We start from the raw sequence: 17061 nt of genomic DNA on the forward strand, positions 1-17061 counted from the left end.
CACTGGCCCGCGAACCTAGCTGGATCTGTGAGCGCCAGGTTCAGTGAGACTTGTCTTAGAAAATAAGCGGGGCACCAAGGAGAGGCTCATCAGGGAAAGGCGCCTGCTAAGGGCGGTGGTGGCGCACACCTTTAACCTCAGCACCCAGGAGGCAGAGAGTTCTAGGCCAGCCTGGGCTACAGTAGAGCTAGTTCCAGGACAGCCAGGGCTGTTACACAGAGAAACCCTGTCTTGGAAAACAAGAAGGAAGTGCCTGCTGCCAAGCCATGGCCTGGGATCCACATGGTGGAAGAGTCCTGAAGCTGCCCTCTGACCTCCACGTGTGTGCCATGGCACACATGCACCCACATACACATATAGATGCAAATAAATAAATAAACGTGACAAAAAATAAAAACAAGGTGACGAGAAGCCAAGCGTAGTGGCGTGCGCCTTTAATCCCGTACTCAGCAGGCAGAGGCAGGTGCATCTCTATGAGTTCAAGGCCAGTTGGTCTATAAATTAAGTTCCAGGCTAGCCTGGGCTAGACAGTAAATATAAAACAAAATGAGGAAAGGAACTGAGGAATACACATGTATCACACATTGGTGCAAGTAAACCCTCATCACGTGCACACACATGAACACACGCACATACGTACATACACACAGCACTCTTTCCCATGGACATGTTGCATTGTGTGTGCTTCAGCTGAATGTTAGCTCCCCCAGGGCAGGAACTGTGCCAACTGTCACCACACCACACAGGTTGCATATAAAACTCATTTTAAATTAAAAACAAACAAAACCAAACTTAGGATCCATCAGTGCAGACAGACAGAGGGACTGAGGGCCCAGCCGTAAGGACGATGTGGTGGCCCCATGGATGAGGGGGCAGGAGTGAGTCCAGAAAGGTACAGACAGCTGAGGTGTGGGTGCTGGTCTTCTGGGTGTGGCTTTCAGTCCTGTGGGGTCAGAGGTCAGCCTTCCGGAAACTTGATCTGTTCAGGGAGTTCCTGGAGGCAGAAGGCTGGTTAACCACAGGACCCCAGCTCCACAGTCCTCCCCACCCGCCTCGTCATCGTCTACCATCATGCCACCCTTCCAAGAATCTGCTGGACTCTCTCCTGTCTATCCTGATCCAATCAAAGGATTTTCCGTTTAAAATAAACCACATTTATTTCTGTGCCACGTGGTGCAAATGTAGCAGTCAGAAGACAACCTACTAGAATGGGTTCCTTCATTCCACCATGTGGTTCTGGGGAATCAAACTCAGGTATTCAAGCATGGCTGTAATAACCTGTAGCCAATTAAATCGTGCTTTCCCAGACCAGAAGATTCACAAAGGGTTGGTAAACCTACCGCAGGGGATGGGAATAATGTCCATTTTATAGATGTGGAAACTGAGGTTCAGATCGCTAAACGAAGGCTGGGAATGTGGGTCAGTAGTAGGGCACTAACCTAGCGTGTAAAGTCCTAAGATTCAGTCTTCAATCTCAGAAGAGACAGAGTATGAAGGATGGTTCGCGGGTTAAGGCACTTGCTACCAAGCCTTCTGACCTGCTTTCAATCCCTGGGACCCACACAGGAGGAGAGAACTGACTGCTGTAATCTGTCCTCTGACCTCCACACATGCACTGTGACACATACACGCCCCATCGCTAAATCAAACGTCATGACAGAAAAACAGAATACACGAAGTCACACAACCCAGTCCGGGCACATGTATGTGTACGCTCATGTCCGTGACAGCCCCCACGGTGGGCACCTGAGGCTGGTGGAGCATGGTGCCAGCAGCTGGGGCAGGCGCTGGGTGAGCAGAGGCTGCAGAGCCTCCCGCAGGCGGCTGTAGTGGCGTTCCAGTTCCCGGTGGTACTCCTTCTGGTCCGGCCCAATCAGGGCCTTGTTCTTTCTCAGTGCGTCCTCACACCTGGGGGTCAGGGGGAGGCTGCTGGGGGCTGGCACTCAAGAGAGCGAAAACAGAGGCTAGGGAGTCCTGAAGGATGTGGGGTGTGGGGACAGGCATGCAAAGGCCCACAATGGGGCCTGTGAATTTAAAATAGGGAGTCAGGCTGGGTACAGCAGGGAGTCAGTCAGGATGGGTACAGCAGGGAGTCAGGATGGGTACAGCAGGGAGTCAGGATGGGTACAGCAGGGAGTCAGGATGGGTACAGCAGCAGGGAGTCAGGCTGGGTACAGCAGGGAGGAGTCGGGATGGCAGGGTTATAATCGCCAGCGTACTTCTTGCAGAAATCCTTGAAGCAGAGCCGTAGTTTGTTGTGATGTCGGAAGAGTTTAGGATCTTCTGGGATCTCTGCCAAAAATACCTGGGCCACTTCCAAGGGACCCTACTGGGTGAGAAGATTCATGAAGACCTACCTAAGTGGCACCTAGAAGGCCCAGGGTAGCCAGCATCCCGCGCCCAGAAACGCCTGCCCTGCCTGGTTCACAGTGGGTCCCACAGAGCCCTGCAGGACCATCTGCAGCATCTTGGCATCTGGAGGATCCTGCTCAGTGGCAAAGGCCAGCTCCCGTGTCTTCTTCTGCATATCCTCAATGGCCACCTCCACTGGGGTCAGCACCGTCTGTGGGGTGAGCAGGGTATGTACGCATGGATGCATGTGTGCCTGTGTTGGGGTGCACATGCTGGGGCCTGCCGTGACCTGGACAAGCCACCCCAAGGTAGCTGGAATTGGGATAGGGGGGTGGTCTCAGGCCATGAACAGTGCTGGGGATTTGTGCTCCCTTGGGTGGGTCTTGACTCAGCTGTCTGGTTCACACGCTGCCTGCCCTTGAGTCTGGGGACTCTAAGGTTGAGTCTATCCAGCCTTGGTGGTAGAGGCTTGCATCTGGAGTCTACAACCTGGGGTCCTTATATTTCCCAACCCCTCTCTCTCTCTCCTGAATCCAGGGTCCCTGAAACGCATTGTTTGTGGCTTCCTCTACCTTTTTCTCTCCAAGTCCTCAAGTTCCTCTACCTTTTCCTCCCTGGACCTCGAGCCCCGGTATCTCCCCTTCTCGGGTCTGAGGCCTCCCGTTCCCGTTCCCAGGCCTGGGGTCCCACCTCCTCACGGTGGCACACGCGGATGCGTGTCTTGATGTAGGGAAAGGCGTGCTCCGTGCTCAGCAGGGTCTTCCGTTTGTGCTGCTCCGCCAGCTCCCCGTGCGCACGCCCGTCTGGCGTGAAAGGCGTGCAGAAGAGGAAGGCCCGAAGCCCATAGTTGCGGTCAAAGTAGGTCACCCGGTCCTTGAGCTCATAAGGGTCAAAGTGCGGCTCCACGTAGGTTATCTGGATATAGGCCTGGGCACAGGGTCATGTATTAGTCTGGAGCAGCCTGGGGTCCGCCTGACATCACAGCTCCAGCCAGAGGTCCTGGTCCCTCCGGGCTGGAAGGCTTTGAATCTAGAGCCCAGATCTCCCTGATTCTGGATGCACAGGATCACCTGAGAAACAGGACTTGCCCCAGCCCCTCCCAAACAGCATTGCAGACCCCTTCAATATAGGATCTTGGGGAGACGGTCAGAGGACCCACCTTCTGTGGGTCCAGCTTGGACTTGTCCACTGGGTTAGAATCTTTGATGATCTCTACCACATCGTCCCCGAATCTCTCCGTATAGAACTCCTAGAGACACGGGGTTGATTCGGGCCCCGGCTGGGCAAGCCCCCACTATAACCCACATGGCCTGTCCCACCTCCCAGTGCCAGGACATGCCTCCAGTCGGTGTGAGATCTCTGCCAGCTTTGTGATTGACGGCTCCTTGTACACAAACTCTTGTTCATCCAGGTCACCAAATCGTGCACCATAGAAGCCCACTCGGAAATATGTCCCGAATACGCGCTGGGCTGAGGGAAGCCGGTAGTGTTGGCACTGAGGAGGCATGTCTGCAGGTGCTGCCACCCCAGACACACTCAGGGTGGGGTGGAGAGGACAAGGTGGGAATGGGGAACCCTGAGAATCGCAGGAGCCCGTCTGAGGACCTCGGAAACAGTGAGCTAGACTAACATGCCAGGGGATCCAGATCACAGCCAGATGCAGCCACCATCATTGTGTGTGTGTGTGTGTGTGTGTGTGTGTGTGTGTGTGTGTTGACGATTGAGCTCAGAGCCCCCCACATGTTAGGGAAGCACTTCATGGCTGAACCACACCCCAGCTCCCCACTGGAAGATTCTAGGTTGGGGCTCTATGGTTGAGCTAAGCTTCCAGTCATTTTCTTTGTAAAAATCATTTCTTTATTTGAGGCAATGTCTCTCTTCATAACCCTGGCTGACCTGGAACTCATTCTGTAGACCAGGCTGGCCTCGAACTCACAGGGATCTGCCTGGCTCTGTCTCTCCAGTGCACAGATTAAAGGTGTGTACCACCACCGCCTGGCTTGTTTTTTACTTTTGAGACAGTCTTAACAAGTGCCCAGGCTACTCTTGGCCTTTTTACTGTCCTGTCTCAGCCTCCTGAGCACACCGGGCAGGCTTCCCTTCTGTTCGGAGTCTTCTGTCAACTTCCTTGTTTATAACATAAACGGGAGCCTCTGTTGCCCATCAGTTCATCACTGACATTCCAATACCAAATTAGGGGCTGTGTTGCTCACAGCTACACCTCCATACCCATGGGACCCAGGCCCAGTGGATGCCCTAGTGACTGAGTGACTGAGGAGCACCCTGGGCCGCCTCCTGTCCTGGGACGGTGGGCTCTAGTTCTGGGACATTCTTCTGTGTCCCTAGCCCTAAATGTGGAAGGAAGACCTTTCACCCCAAGAAACCATCCCCCAACCCATGGGAGAGGAGGTGGGGTCATTCCAAATTGACTCACCAAGGTCGATCCAGACAGGGTGGGGCAGACATGGTGAGGCCAGAAACAGGGATGGAGGGATGGTGGACACAGAGACACAGTCATTGGAGAGGTCAGAGGTCAGAGGTGAGAGTTACCCCCTCCCAGGGTCCTGGTTATACCACCTTATGAGAATCATTCTACTGGGGAGAGGGACAAAGGATGTGGGAAGGCGGGGACCTACCCACCCCACTGGTCTCCACCCAGCCTGCCAGGGCTCTGGGTTCCTGCCATCTTTGGCCAGAAAATTCTCCCTCAACTGAGAGATGCCTAAAAATAGAAAGGAGGAGGGATGGGGGGGCATGATTCCTTAACAAGAGATGAGGAGCAGTGGTCCTCGACAAAGCTGGGAGCTGGGGAGACTGGGATGGAGAGCGAGGGAACCCTAAGACAGAGAGGGAGAGAGAGAGAGCCCCTTCCTCTCACCCCCACCCCTGGCGGTGACTGAGCTGGCCCTACCCGGGGAGGGGTGTCTCTGGAGAGTTCCCAGCTGGGTGACTCAGAGGCTGCCCTTGAGATGGGGGGAAGGCGTGGGGGGAGTAGGTAGGGGCTGTGCGTCATCACCCAAGCGGCCTGTGTGGAGGGGCGTCACGCCGCTCTGCTGCCCCCTAGTGTTCACTGACCAGTGTTCACCAGGGATGGCGGTCCCCCTCAGACTCACCTCCCAGCCAGAGCTCTGTGGGAAAAGAGGAGGCTGGGTCAGCAAAGCCAAGGGCAGGGAAGCAGAGTGTCAGGGCAAAGAAAACGGGGCCTGGGGCCGGGCCTGCAAGAGGTCTAAGCGGGACTGGGAAGGAGCCCATCCCGGAGGGAGCCCGCGCCCACCTGGTGCATGATCTTGGTGAAGGCCTCCTGCAGCTTCCCATGCACCGCAGCCAGCTTCTTGTAGTCTCTGTGGGCTTCAAGGATGGGGATGAGGTTTTTGTAGACTTCGTTCACCGCTTCATACAAACCACCCTGGAGAACAGGGGAAGTGAGGGAAGAGTTCCCGAGACCGCCATGGCCTTCCCCTCCCCCCCACCCCCCCACAACTCCTATCCCAGAGAGGACATGCCCTCCTGCTTGGGCCCCCAATGTGGTCCCCACCTCTTCTCACAAACATTTACCCAGGCCCAGAGCTGTGGGTACCTGTACCAGCTCCCCCTTGCAGGAAGGGGAGGAGGGTGTTGCTGTGGTAGGGATGAAGCCCAGGGCTTCTGAACGTGCTAGGTAAACACTCGCTCTGCCAGTGAGACACACCACCCTGAATACAGTTTGCTTTAAAAAATAAAAATGAAAAATAGAGCCAGGCAGTAGTGCACGCCTTTAAGCCCAGCACTCCGGAAGCAGAGGCAGGCTGATCTCTGATTTCAAGATCACTACAGAGCTAGTTCTAGGACAGCAAAGGCTACACAAAGAAACCACGGCTCAAAATAAATAAATAAATAAATAAATAAAAATAAAAATAAAAAATAAGGGGCTGGAGAGATGGCTCAGTGGTTAAGAGCACTGGCTGCTCTTCCAGAGGTCCTGAGTTCAATTCCCAGCAACCACATGGTGGCTCACAACCATCTGTAATGAGATCTGGTGCCCTCTTCTGGCATAAAGTTGATAGAGCACTCATATACATAAAATAAACAAATCTTCAAAAAAATAAAAAATAAAAAATAAGCCAGGCTGTGGTGGCACATGCCTTTAGTCCCAGCACTCAGGAGGCAGAGGCAGGCAGATTTCTGAGTTCGAGGCCAGCCTGGTCTATGGAACAAGTTCCAGGACAGCCAGGGGTACACAGGGAAACCCTGTGTAAAACAAAACAAAACAAACCAACAGAAACAAATCAGGACTGGAGAGATGGCTCGGTGGTTAAGAGCACTGGTTGCTCTTGCAGAGGACCTGGGTTCAATTCCCAGCACCCACATGGCCGCTCACAACTGTCTGCAACTATAGTCCCAGAGGGTCCGACACCCTCTTCTGAGCTCCATAGGCACCAGGAACATAGATGGTGCCCACACATACATTCAGGCAAACACTCATACACATAAATAAATCTCTCTCTCTCTTTTTTTTTTCCTGGAGGTGAGGCCCTTGTGCTTGCCCCCAACCCCAACCTTTTTTTTTAATTAAAAAATTTTATATGAGGGTTCCAGGGATTGAGCTGGGGCAGTAAGGGTTGCATGATGAGTTCTTCACCTGCAGAGCCATCTAACAGACCCCAATTTGCCTTTTGGCTTTGCTGGATTTTTTTTTTTTTTTTTTTTTTTTTTGAGAAGGGATCTTGGGCAGCACAGGCTGATCTTGTAGCTAAGGATGACCCTGAACTCCTGACCCTAGGCCCAACTGCCTCCTCCCCGCGGCTGGAGTCCTTCCCTCAGGGTCTGTCCATGCTCGGTCTCCTCCCCCTGGCGGTGTCTTTGAAGAGCCAGCAAAGTGATAACAGCGACACAGGAGAAAAGGCCTGTTAGGGGCCGGCCTGGGGCACATGCTTAGACTCAGCATTCTGGAGGCAGAGGCAGCTGGATCTCTGTTTTCATGCCAGCGGCGTCTACAGAGTGAGTTCCACGCTGGCAAGGGGCACATAATGAGACCCTGTCTTAATAAATAAATATCCCTTTAGCAGGACTGGGCCATGTCTCACCTTAGAGAGCTGACCAGAACCTCCCAGTGAGGGTCTGGGGGTGAGGCACAGCGGTAGAGCCCCTGCCTAGAATCCCCCAGTGAGGAACTTGGGGTGCAGCTTGGGGGTAGAGTACCCTCTGCATCTGCAAGATTGGGTTCATCTCAAGTACTACACAGGTGCCAATCATCTCTCCAGAGAAAACTTACTTTAGGCCTAGGCACTGTGACGCACACCTAAAGTCCCAGCGCTGGGGAGGCAGAGACAGATGGGTCACTGTGAGTTCGAGGCCAGCCTGGTCTCCAAATAGAGTTCCAGAACAGCCAGGACTACACAGTGAGACCTGTGTGGTGGTTTGAATGATAACGACTGCCAGACTCATATATTTGAATGTTTGGTCGCTAGTTGGTGGGACTATTTTGGAAGGCTTGGGTGGTCTGGCTTTATTGGAGGAGGCTTGTCACTGGGCATGGGCTTTAATATTTCAAAAGCCCATGGCATTCCCAGTCTCTCTCTCTCTCTCTGCTTTCAACTTGTGGATAAGATGTAGGTTCTCAGCTACTGCTCCATCACCATGTCTATCTGCTCTGCCATGCTTCCCACCATGGTGGCCATGAACTCACTCTCTGAAACTGTAAGCCAGCCCCAATTAAATGCTCTCTTTTATAATCTGCCTTGGGCTGGTCTCTTCACAGCAAGAGAAAAGTAACTAAGGCACCCTGTCTCAGAAAACTAAAGGAAAACCAGATTTAACTTTCATTTTCCAATGAGGACCAAACAAAGTAAAACAGAAAACAAAACAATACCCCCAAACTCTAGGTCAAATAATACTGCACAACATAACCTGTCCCACAGGGCAGGGGAGCATCCTGTGCTGAAGCACACCGGAGCCCAAATGGAGCAGACAGGCGGGACTCCCTTCATCCCTTCAACCGGGAGAGTGAGACACTTAGGCAGCAAGGGCCACTGGTGACGCACTGGCGTCAGGACCGCACTGGAAGTACAGGTGGAGATTAAGGAGTTCAAGGCCAGCCCAGGCTGCCTTAAAAACAACAACAAAACCCCAAACCCGGGGCTAGGGAGACAGTCCTGGGGGCAAAGCACTTGCTGCAAAGCGTGAGGACCTGAGCTGGAACCCATGTGATGCCGTTCAGAGTCTACAACCCCTAAACTAGATGAGAAGGACAGGAGAATTCCTGGAGGCTTTGCGGCCAGAGAGCCTGCATATGAAACAGCCACCGAGAGACCCTGTCTCAAGGAAGGTGGGTAAGGACCAACACAAGACGCTGTCCCCAGACCTCCACAGCTGTACAGTGGCACACGCATGCTTGCACCCACATAAGTACATAACACACACACACACACACACACACACACACACATCATACACATGTGTGTGTGCACAGAGATCAAAACAAACAAACAAACAAACAAAAAAACATGGCAGGCATGGTGGTGCACACCTATGCTTCTTATACTTTAGAGGCGGAGCCAGGAGCAGCCACAAGTGTGAGGCCAGCTTGGTCTACACAGAAGTTCTAGGCCAGCTTGAGTTACATATTGAGATACCGTCACAACAACAACAATAACCACCACCACAAAAATACCAGGGCCACTGAGATGGCTCTGCAGATGTGCTGGTTCGTTTTTCGTTTTTTTTTAAGTTAAGGTCACCTGAGAAGAAGGCATCTAAAATTGAGAAAATGCCTCCTTGGGACATTTTCGTGATTATGATGGATGTGGGAGGCAGGGCCCTACCGGGCAGGTAATGCTGGGCGCTGTAAGCAAGCAGAGGAGGAGCCAGCCGGTGAGCCGCTGTGGTCCCATGGCCTCTGCTTCAGTTCCCACCTCCAGGTTCCTGCCCTGACTTTCCTCAGTGATGGACTGTCACCCGGAAATGAAGGGGAAATAACCCTCTCCTCTCCGAGCTGCTTTTGGTCGCTGTGTGTTTATCACAGAACAGAAAGCACACACACACAGCGGGTAAGGCATTTCCCGCTAAGCCTGATGACTTGAGTACAGTCCCTGGAATCCACAGAGGAAGCAGAGAACTGACTCCTGCAAGCTCCCCTCCGACCACACGTCACACAGCAGGTGGGCATGTGTGTGACGTAACAGATACATGTAATAAGAAAGGGAGTCACGGAGGATGTAGTTCAGTTTGCAGAGTGCTTTGGCAGCATGTATGAAGCCCCGGGCCCCATCTTCCTCTGCACTAAGGAGGAGGAGGATCCCAGGAAGGAGGAAGTGGTGACTGGTTTTCCCGATTTTGGCTTTTTTAAATTGAGAGACTCAGCAGCAGCCTTTCTGGACAATCCCACAGTAGGATCTGTGCTGTTGAAAGTGTGCTAAAGCCTGCAAGAGTATGTATGTAACCCAGACTGATCCGGGCGCTGAACTCTGGACTGTGTTGTGTCTGTCAATGGAACTTCCCAGCGTGGGGTGTTGACAATGGGGGAGGCTGTGTATACTGGGGAAGAGGATATTCATGCAAACCAGGCCTGGTGGCCACTCCTGCAAGCCCTGTGGTCTGGAGGTGGAGGCAGAAGGACCAAGAGTTCAAGGCTATCCTCCACTAAATAGGGGATTTGGGGAATGCTTGCATTATGTGAGCGCCCTTCTCTCAAAAATGAAAAGGGAAAAAATGGAAGAAAGGGATATACTCAAAGTACTATGGGCTGAAATGAAATGGCCTTATGTAAAACTGGGTAAGAAGACTTAAGAAGCAACCCCCTAAATAAGGCGCATGCACAGTCTTTATACTTTCCACAACCCCCTAAATAAGGCGCATGCACAGTCTTTATACTTTCCACAACCCCCTAAATAAGGCGCATGCACAGTCTTTATACTTTTCACAACCCCCTAAATAAGGCACATGCACAATCTTTATACTTCCCACAACCCCCTAAATAAGGCGCATGTACAGTCTTTATACTTCCCACTCAGTCTGACTGTGAACTGAAGACTGCTAAAAAAATAAACGTCACTAGCTGAGTGTGGTGGTGCGTGCCTGTAACGCTCCCAAAGAAACAAGATCGGGACTTCCATAAGCTGTTATAGGACACACAGGGTGACAAGGCTCAGTGGGTAAAGGCGTTTGCCTCCAAGTTTGATGACCTGAGCGTGATTCCTGGAGCCCACATGGTGAGAGCGGAGAAGCAATTCCTGCACGTATTCCCCTGACCTTCACAGTGAGCCAGGGCACGTTGAGTAACCCACCCCCACATAAACAAATATAAGTTGTTTTTTTAAGGAAAAGAAAATAAATGTGTGCATCCATCCTGGGGACAGTCTTAACACCAAACATCACAGGCTAACGGGACATGCTCCACATTAAGTGATAGCCTGACCCCAGAAGATCTTTCTGGGGGAAATCTGTGCTGCCGTGCTGTTGAGCAGGCCCTGTGGACAGGGCCAGTGTTCCGAGTGTCCACAGAGGCCTTCCAAGGCCAGGGTGCTGGAGGCATGGTGGGGCTCAGGGCTGAGAGCTGGGCCCTGCATGAAGCTGGATCTTCTCAGATTTCATCAATAAAAGGGCTCTTCCAAATCCCATTTAGATGCAGGGCTGGTGGGGTCTGAGTGAGGCCTCAGATCTGATTTGTTTTGTTTTGTTTTTCTGGTTTTTTGAGATAGAGTTTCTCTGTGTAGCTGCCCTGGCTGTCCTGGAACTCACTGTGTAGAGCAAACTGGCCACGAACTCACAGAGATCCGCCTGCCTCTGCCTCCCGAGTGCTGGGATCAAAGGCGTGCATCACCACCGCCCGGCTCCCGGATTTGATTTGATACTTTATTTTACTTTTGTGCTAGAGATGGAGCTCAGGTCCTTGTGCACTCCAGTGCTCTGCCACTGTGCTGCACAATGAGTCCTTTGTTCTTTTTGTTTGAGATAGGGTCTCACGTAGCCCAGGCTAGCCTCAAACTCACTGCTCAGCCTCAGGATGACCTGAGTCCCTCATCCTTTCTCCACCTCCCAAGTCGCTGGGACAACAGATGTGCAGCATCTCACACAGGGCTGGAAGGGATCAGAGCCTCTCAGGGCTAACCTGGTGTTCCACTGGGCTGACCCCCAGCTCCTGTCTTGGCTTTATTTTCACCCCTGAGTTGGGTTACACAGCATACCAACAGAGTAGCTGTCCAGGAAGGCCCAAGCAGAGGAGGCTGGTGTTACAGCCAAAATCAGGCTGGAAAAAGCAAGCGGGAACAAAAACTCTTTCTTCTTTTATGTGTACTTGAAAGTTCTAGAACTAATAATATTGTAAATGCAGGCCTATGTGAGAGGTTTCATGAAGAGAAAGGCAGGTAGCGGGTTCTGAGGAACCAATTTTCTGCTTTTCTTTCATTTTGAAACAGGGTCCTATGAGCCCAGGCTGGCCTTGAACTTCTGATCCTGCCTCTACCTTCCGAGTGCTGGCATGAGAAGTGTGTACCACCAGGCTAGGCCAACCCAGCCACACCCCAGCCCTTTGCTGGGGTTTACTTGTCTGTGTACACATGTCTCCCCCTGTTGCTCTTTACCTTATCTTTTGAAACAGGGTCTCTCACTGAACTTGCCATTCGAGGCAGACCAGCGGGCCAGCCCTCAGGATCCTCACACTGGCCCCCAGTGCTGAGGTTACAGGCTTTTTTTTTTTCTCGACAGGGTTTCTCTGTGTAGCTTTGCGCCTTTCCTGGAACTCACTTGGTAGCCCAGGCTGGCCTCGAACTCACAGAGATCCGCCTGGCTCTGCCTCCCGAGTGCTGGGATTAAAGGCGTGCGCCACCACCGCCCAGCACTGGTTACAGGCTTTTTACTGCAGATGCAAACTCACGCTTGAGCGACAAGCACATTAACCAACTGAGCCGTCCCCTAGCCCACATTCCAGGTAACCACAGGTGGGGGGTTTCTGTCCCCTAGCCCACATTCCAGGTAACCACAGGTGGGGGTTCTGTCCCCTAGCCCACCCCCTCCCAGGCATCGCTCACCCATGCTGCCACCGCCCCTGCGCTAAAGCCCCAGGTTTTGGTTTTGTTTTTCTTGTTTTGTCTCTTTTCTCTCCTCCCCACTCCCTTTCTTTTTTTACACGGGGACTCCCATAGCCCAGAGTGGCCTAGAACTTGCTATATAGTAGAGGATGGCCTTGAACTTCTGATCCTCCTGCCTCTACCCACCAAGCGCTGGATTATAGGTGTGCATCATCATGCTTGGCTTACGGGGTGCTGGGGATGGAACCCAGAGCTTTGTGCATGCTAGAGCTCCAGCCCCAATTTTGTTTCGTTTGGGAAAAATGGCTCTGTAGTCCATGCTGGCCTCAAACTCCAATCCTACTGCCTCAGTGTCCCAAACACTGGGCTCACAGGCATGCACCACCATGCCTGCTTCTGACTCTCCATTCTAAATGAAGGCCAGGAAAATGTTTGGCGAGCAGTGTGACAACACCATTGTCCCAGGTCTTACCATGGTGAAGTAGGCAGCCGCCTGCTCCAGCAGCCCCACCAGACCCAGCTCTGTGAAGCTCTTCCCGGAGCAGAAGCCCTCCTCATCTGGCGACAGGATGTCATCAGAGATGGCAGATTCCTCCAGCACGTTGGAGGAGACATTCTGGGGAGGGCAGGAGGTGGCATCAGACCGGGCACCCACCCAAACAGGCCTCCCTCTACCTCCCGGTCACACTGAGGACTTACCTGGAAGGACACACAGCCCACAGGCAGGTGGCGACTGTCCTCAAGGAGGGCGAGGTATTCGGCCACCAGGGCAGCTGCATGCACCATGCACTGGGCAGCCTCTGCATGGTTGCCCAGCTCTGCGTGCTTGCCAGCCATGTTCTGCAGCCATGTCAGCCGCAGGTCTGGAGAGCCTTGGTACCCCCGGGCAATCCTAGGGTCCAGGACAGCAGGGACTTGAACACCTGTCTCTGCTCGTCCAGCCCCGGCCCTCCCCTGCACCCTTTCACCTGTATGTCCCTTTAACCACCCCTTACTGCTCAGCCGTGGCCCTGCCCCACTCACCAGCCCCTTCCCGTCTGTCCATTACTCCTCCTCACAGCCATGTCTAACTCATTCCTCGTTTCCTTTTTTATTTTTTGAGGCAGGGTCTCATATAGCCCAGGATGGCTTGGAACTTGCTATGTAGGTGAGACTGACTTTGAACTTCTGATCCTCCTTCCTCTTGAGTCCTGTGACCACAGGTGTATGCCACCATGCCCAGTTTATGAGGTGCTGGGGATGAAGTGTCTTCATGGTTTTTACTTTTTGTTGTTTTTTTGAGACAGAGGCTCATGTAGCCCAGGCTGGCCACCTGCACTGGTGAGTTTTTCTTTCTTTCTCTCTTTAATTATTTATTGTATGTGCATTGGTGTTTTGACTGCATGTATGTCTGTGTGAGGCTGTTGGATCCTAGAGTTACAGACAGTTGTGAGCTGCCATGCGGGTACTGGGAATTGAACCTGAGTCCTCTGGAAGAGCAGCCAGTGCTCTTAACTGCTGAGCCATCTCTCCCGCCCCTGGTTAGTTCCTTTTGACAACCTAGCACAAGCTAGAGTCATCTGGGAAGAACTTTAATGGAGAGGCTGTCTCCATCAGATCGACCTGTAGGCAAGCCTGTGGTGTGCTGTCCTAATTAATGGTTGACGGCCCAGCCCACTCGGGTGCTGATGCCCTTGGGCAGGTGGTCCTGGGCTGTATAAGAAAGCCATCTGAGCAAGTCATGGAGAGTGAGCGGTGAGCAGTGTTCCTCCATGGCCTCTGCTTAGTTCCTGCCCCAACTTCCCTCAGTGACAGCATGTGATTGGGACATATAAACCAAACAAACCCTTTTCTCCCCAACTTGTTTTTGGTCATGGTGTTTATTATGGCAATAGGCAGCTAACTAGAACACTACCCCAAACTCCCTGTGTAGCCAAGAATGGCCTTAAACCTCTCACCCTCCTGCTTCCCACTCCCGAGTGCTAGGTAGCCAGTATGTACCACTACACCCAGGATAAGTGGTGTTGTGGACGGAACCCAGGGCCTCACGTGTGCTGGGCAGTCTACCAAATGAGTCACGTCCACGGCTGCTACTTGTCTTTCTCACTTTTACTTATTGTGGGACCCGGTTTCTTCCTCTTGTGGCCTGGCTTTCTCACCACGACACGAGCAGCCTCAGTGTGCCACAAGCTCCTGCTGCAGGATGGAGCCCTCTCACAGGCCCAAGCTGTGGGGCCAACTGACTATAGAACCAAATCTCCAAAACCATTAGATAAAGTAAACTGTTCCTCTCTCTCTTTGTGCATTTATTTTCTGTGTGTGTGTAATACATGTGTGGAGAGGAGGGCACACATGTGCTATACGGTGCATATTTGGAGGTCTGAGGACAACCTGAGGGAACTGGCCCTCTCCTTCAACCCTGTGGTCCCTGGGGATCGAACTCAGGTCTTCAGCCCTGGCGGCAGGCACCTTTACACCTGAGCCAACTTGCTGGCCCAACCTCTTCTCTCTCCAAGATGATTGTCTTGGGTGTGTGTTCTAGTACTGGAGAGCTGATGAACACGTGTCCGTAACTGTCTGTCCCCCTGTTCTGTGCCGTCTTGTGCCCTTCAGCTGCCCTGCTCACCTGGCCTCCTCTCTCCAGGCCTGACTCGCCCTCACCTGTACATGAGGTCCATGAGCATCTCGGGGTCCTCCTGGTGCTCCTTCATCTTCACGGTGTCAGTCAGGATCATGTGCAGGTTGAACATGAGGTCCTGAACCTGCAGCACGTGAACGTCCGGGGCTCAGCAAGGGCAATGGGGTCAGGATTAAGACAAGAGGGCGGGGCTGGGAGAGGGCCCAGTGGGTAGTGTGCTCGCCATGCAAGCCTATGACCTGAGTCTGACCCCCAGCACCTGTCCAAAGCCAGGCGAGGTAAGGCTTGACTATAATCCTTGTGTTGGGGAAGCGGGGGTGGGGTGTAGGGGGTGGGGTGGGGAGGTGTGGTGGGGAACCAGGACATGGGACAGACATGATGATGTTGATGATGATGATGATGATGATGATGATGATGATGACTACGACACAGGGCATCTCTGTCTAGCTGAATCAGTGAGACACTGTCTCTAAAAATAAGGTACAACTGTGCACGGTGGCACATGCCTTTAACTCCAGCACTCAGTAGGCGGAGAAGGCCCATTGGTGTGAATTTGAGGCTAGCCTGGCCTACATAGCAAGGTCCAGGACAGCCAGAGGCACATAGTGGAACCCATCTGAAAAAACTCACCACCACAACAAAATAAGGTGGAGAGAGACTGAGGAAGACATCCCCCTGTTGACCTCTGACCTCCACATACACGTGCACACAGGGATCCATACATGCACACTCACACACACGCACAGTGAGTCGGGGGGACAGCAGGGCAGGCTGGGTGTGCACACACGTACACACGCACACCTTGTCGTCCCAGCGCTGGGAGGCAGAGCCAGGACCACGGCCACAAGTCAGAAGTCCTCCTGGCTACATAATGAGTTCCAGGCCAGCCTAGGCTGAGGCTGAGACATCCAAAAGAAGACAAAGAAGCTGGAGTGGTGGAGCATACCAGTTACCTCAGAACATGGGAGGCGGGGCAGGAGGGCCAGGGGTTCAAGGCCAGCCTCAGCTACATAATGAGATGTAGGCCTCCTGGTTTAGGGGAGGGAGGGAAAGAGAGCGGGGAAGGGGGAAATTTATCTCAATAACAAAAAAGGTTTGTCTTCGTGGATCATGCATATAACCCCAGCACTCAGGTAGCAGAGACAGGAGGATTGCTGTGAGTCTGAGGCCAACCTGGGATATAGAGTGAGACCTTGTCTCATAATACCAAACTTCAAATATAAATACCAAAAATAAATAAATAAACCAAAACCACAGGGGCAAACCTACACGTCATCCACAGTGGGAGGGGGGAAGGGAACACAGGTCTCACCTGCTCAGCGAAGGTGCTGTCCCTCAGCCCTATGTCCTCTTCTGCATAGGTCAGGATGGTCTTGAGGGACCTTCTCAAGTGCTCTTCACTGAAGTTCTGAGTCGTCCCCACAAGGGATGACAGGGACATGGTCAGCAGCATCTTCACACGGGCGAAGTTCTGATGGAGCAGGGAGGCAGCGTTACCCTGAGAGCCTCAGGTAACGACTCCCCACACCAGGGTCCCTTAAACTTGCTGACCTGTCAGCTGCCGTATGTAGTTAATACTTCCCACCCACCTGTCCACCCCACGCTTCCCACACTCTGACCCCTCTTCCTGGCCTATGACACTGGATGACACTTGCTGATTGCCCCCCTGTCCTGTGCCACCCCCGCTGGAGCCCTGGACCCGGCCCCCATACATGGCCGATCTCGAAGTTCTGGCGCATGAGCAGGTAGAGCGAGGCGCTGGCGTGTGTGCGGACGGTGCTGAGGCGGCTCCCACAGTGTCGCAAAAGCCTCAGGCAGAGGTCGGCACAAAGCTCTGTATCTTCCTCAAAAAGGAGCTCCGGAAACTGCCCCCAGGACCCAGAGAGATGCTGTTCAGCCCACTCTGATTTGGGCTAATGATAAGATTTGGGTCTTTGTTTGGACCCTGTCAAGTGACCCTGGCCATTTTGACCTAGGATCCCCCCACTCCTTTTTTTTTTTTGAGACAGGGTCTCTCTGTGAAGCCCTGGCTGTCCTGGAACTCACCCTGTAGACCAGGCTGTCCTCAAACTCAGAGATCTGCCTGCC

At 52.9% G+C, this 17061-nt stretch overlaps 1 protein-coding gene across 3 annotated transcripts in view; it reads right to left on the reverse strand.

The window, feature by feature from the left end:
* Positions 1-398: 398 nt before the first annotated feature.
* Positions 399-17061, reverse strand: part of Dock6 (dedicator of cytokinesis 6) — a 59875-nt gene continuing 43212 nt past the window's right edge. For all 3 annotated transcript variants that reach the window (XM_059267474.1, XM_059267477.1, XM_059267475.1), the window contains 14 exons: positions 16686-16838; positions 16286-16444; positions 14997-15097; positions 13056-13248; positions 12829-12972; positions 5627-5758; positions 5466-5480; positions 3692-3817; positions 3512-3601; positions 3043-3279; positions 2420-2563; positions 2220-2326; positions 1747-1908; positions 399-994 (listed from right to left, as the gene is read on the reverse strand). In XM_059267474.1, the coding sequence (XP_059123457.1) occupies positions 952-994; positions 1747-1908; positions 2220-2326; positions 2420-2563; positions 3043-3279; positions 3512-3601; positions 3692-3817; positions 5466-5480; positions 5627-5758; positions 12829-12972; positions 13056-13248; positions 14997-15097; positions 16286-16444; positions 16686-16838 (1806 nt within the window). In that variant the 3' untranslated portion in view covers positions 399-951. The remainder of the gene's footprint in view (positions 995-1746; positions 1909-2219; positions 2327-2419; positions 2564-3042; positions 3280-3511; positions 3602-3691; positions 3818-5465; positions 5481-5626; positions 5759-12828; positions 12973-13055; positions 13249-14996; positions 15098-16285; positions 16445-16685; positions 16839-17061) is intronic.

This window comes from Peromyscus eremicus, chromosome 7, assembly GCF_949786415.1.
Source record: "Peromyscus eremicus chromosome 7, PerEre_H2_v1, whole genome shotgun sequence".
NCBI lineage: Eukaryota > Metazoa > Chordata > Mammalia > Rodentia > Cricetidae > Peromyscus > Peromyscus eremicus.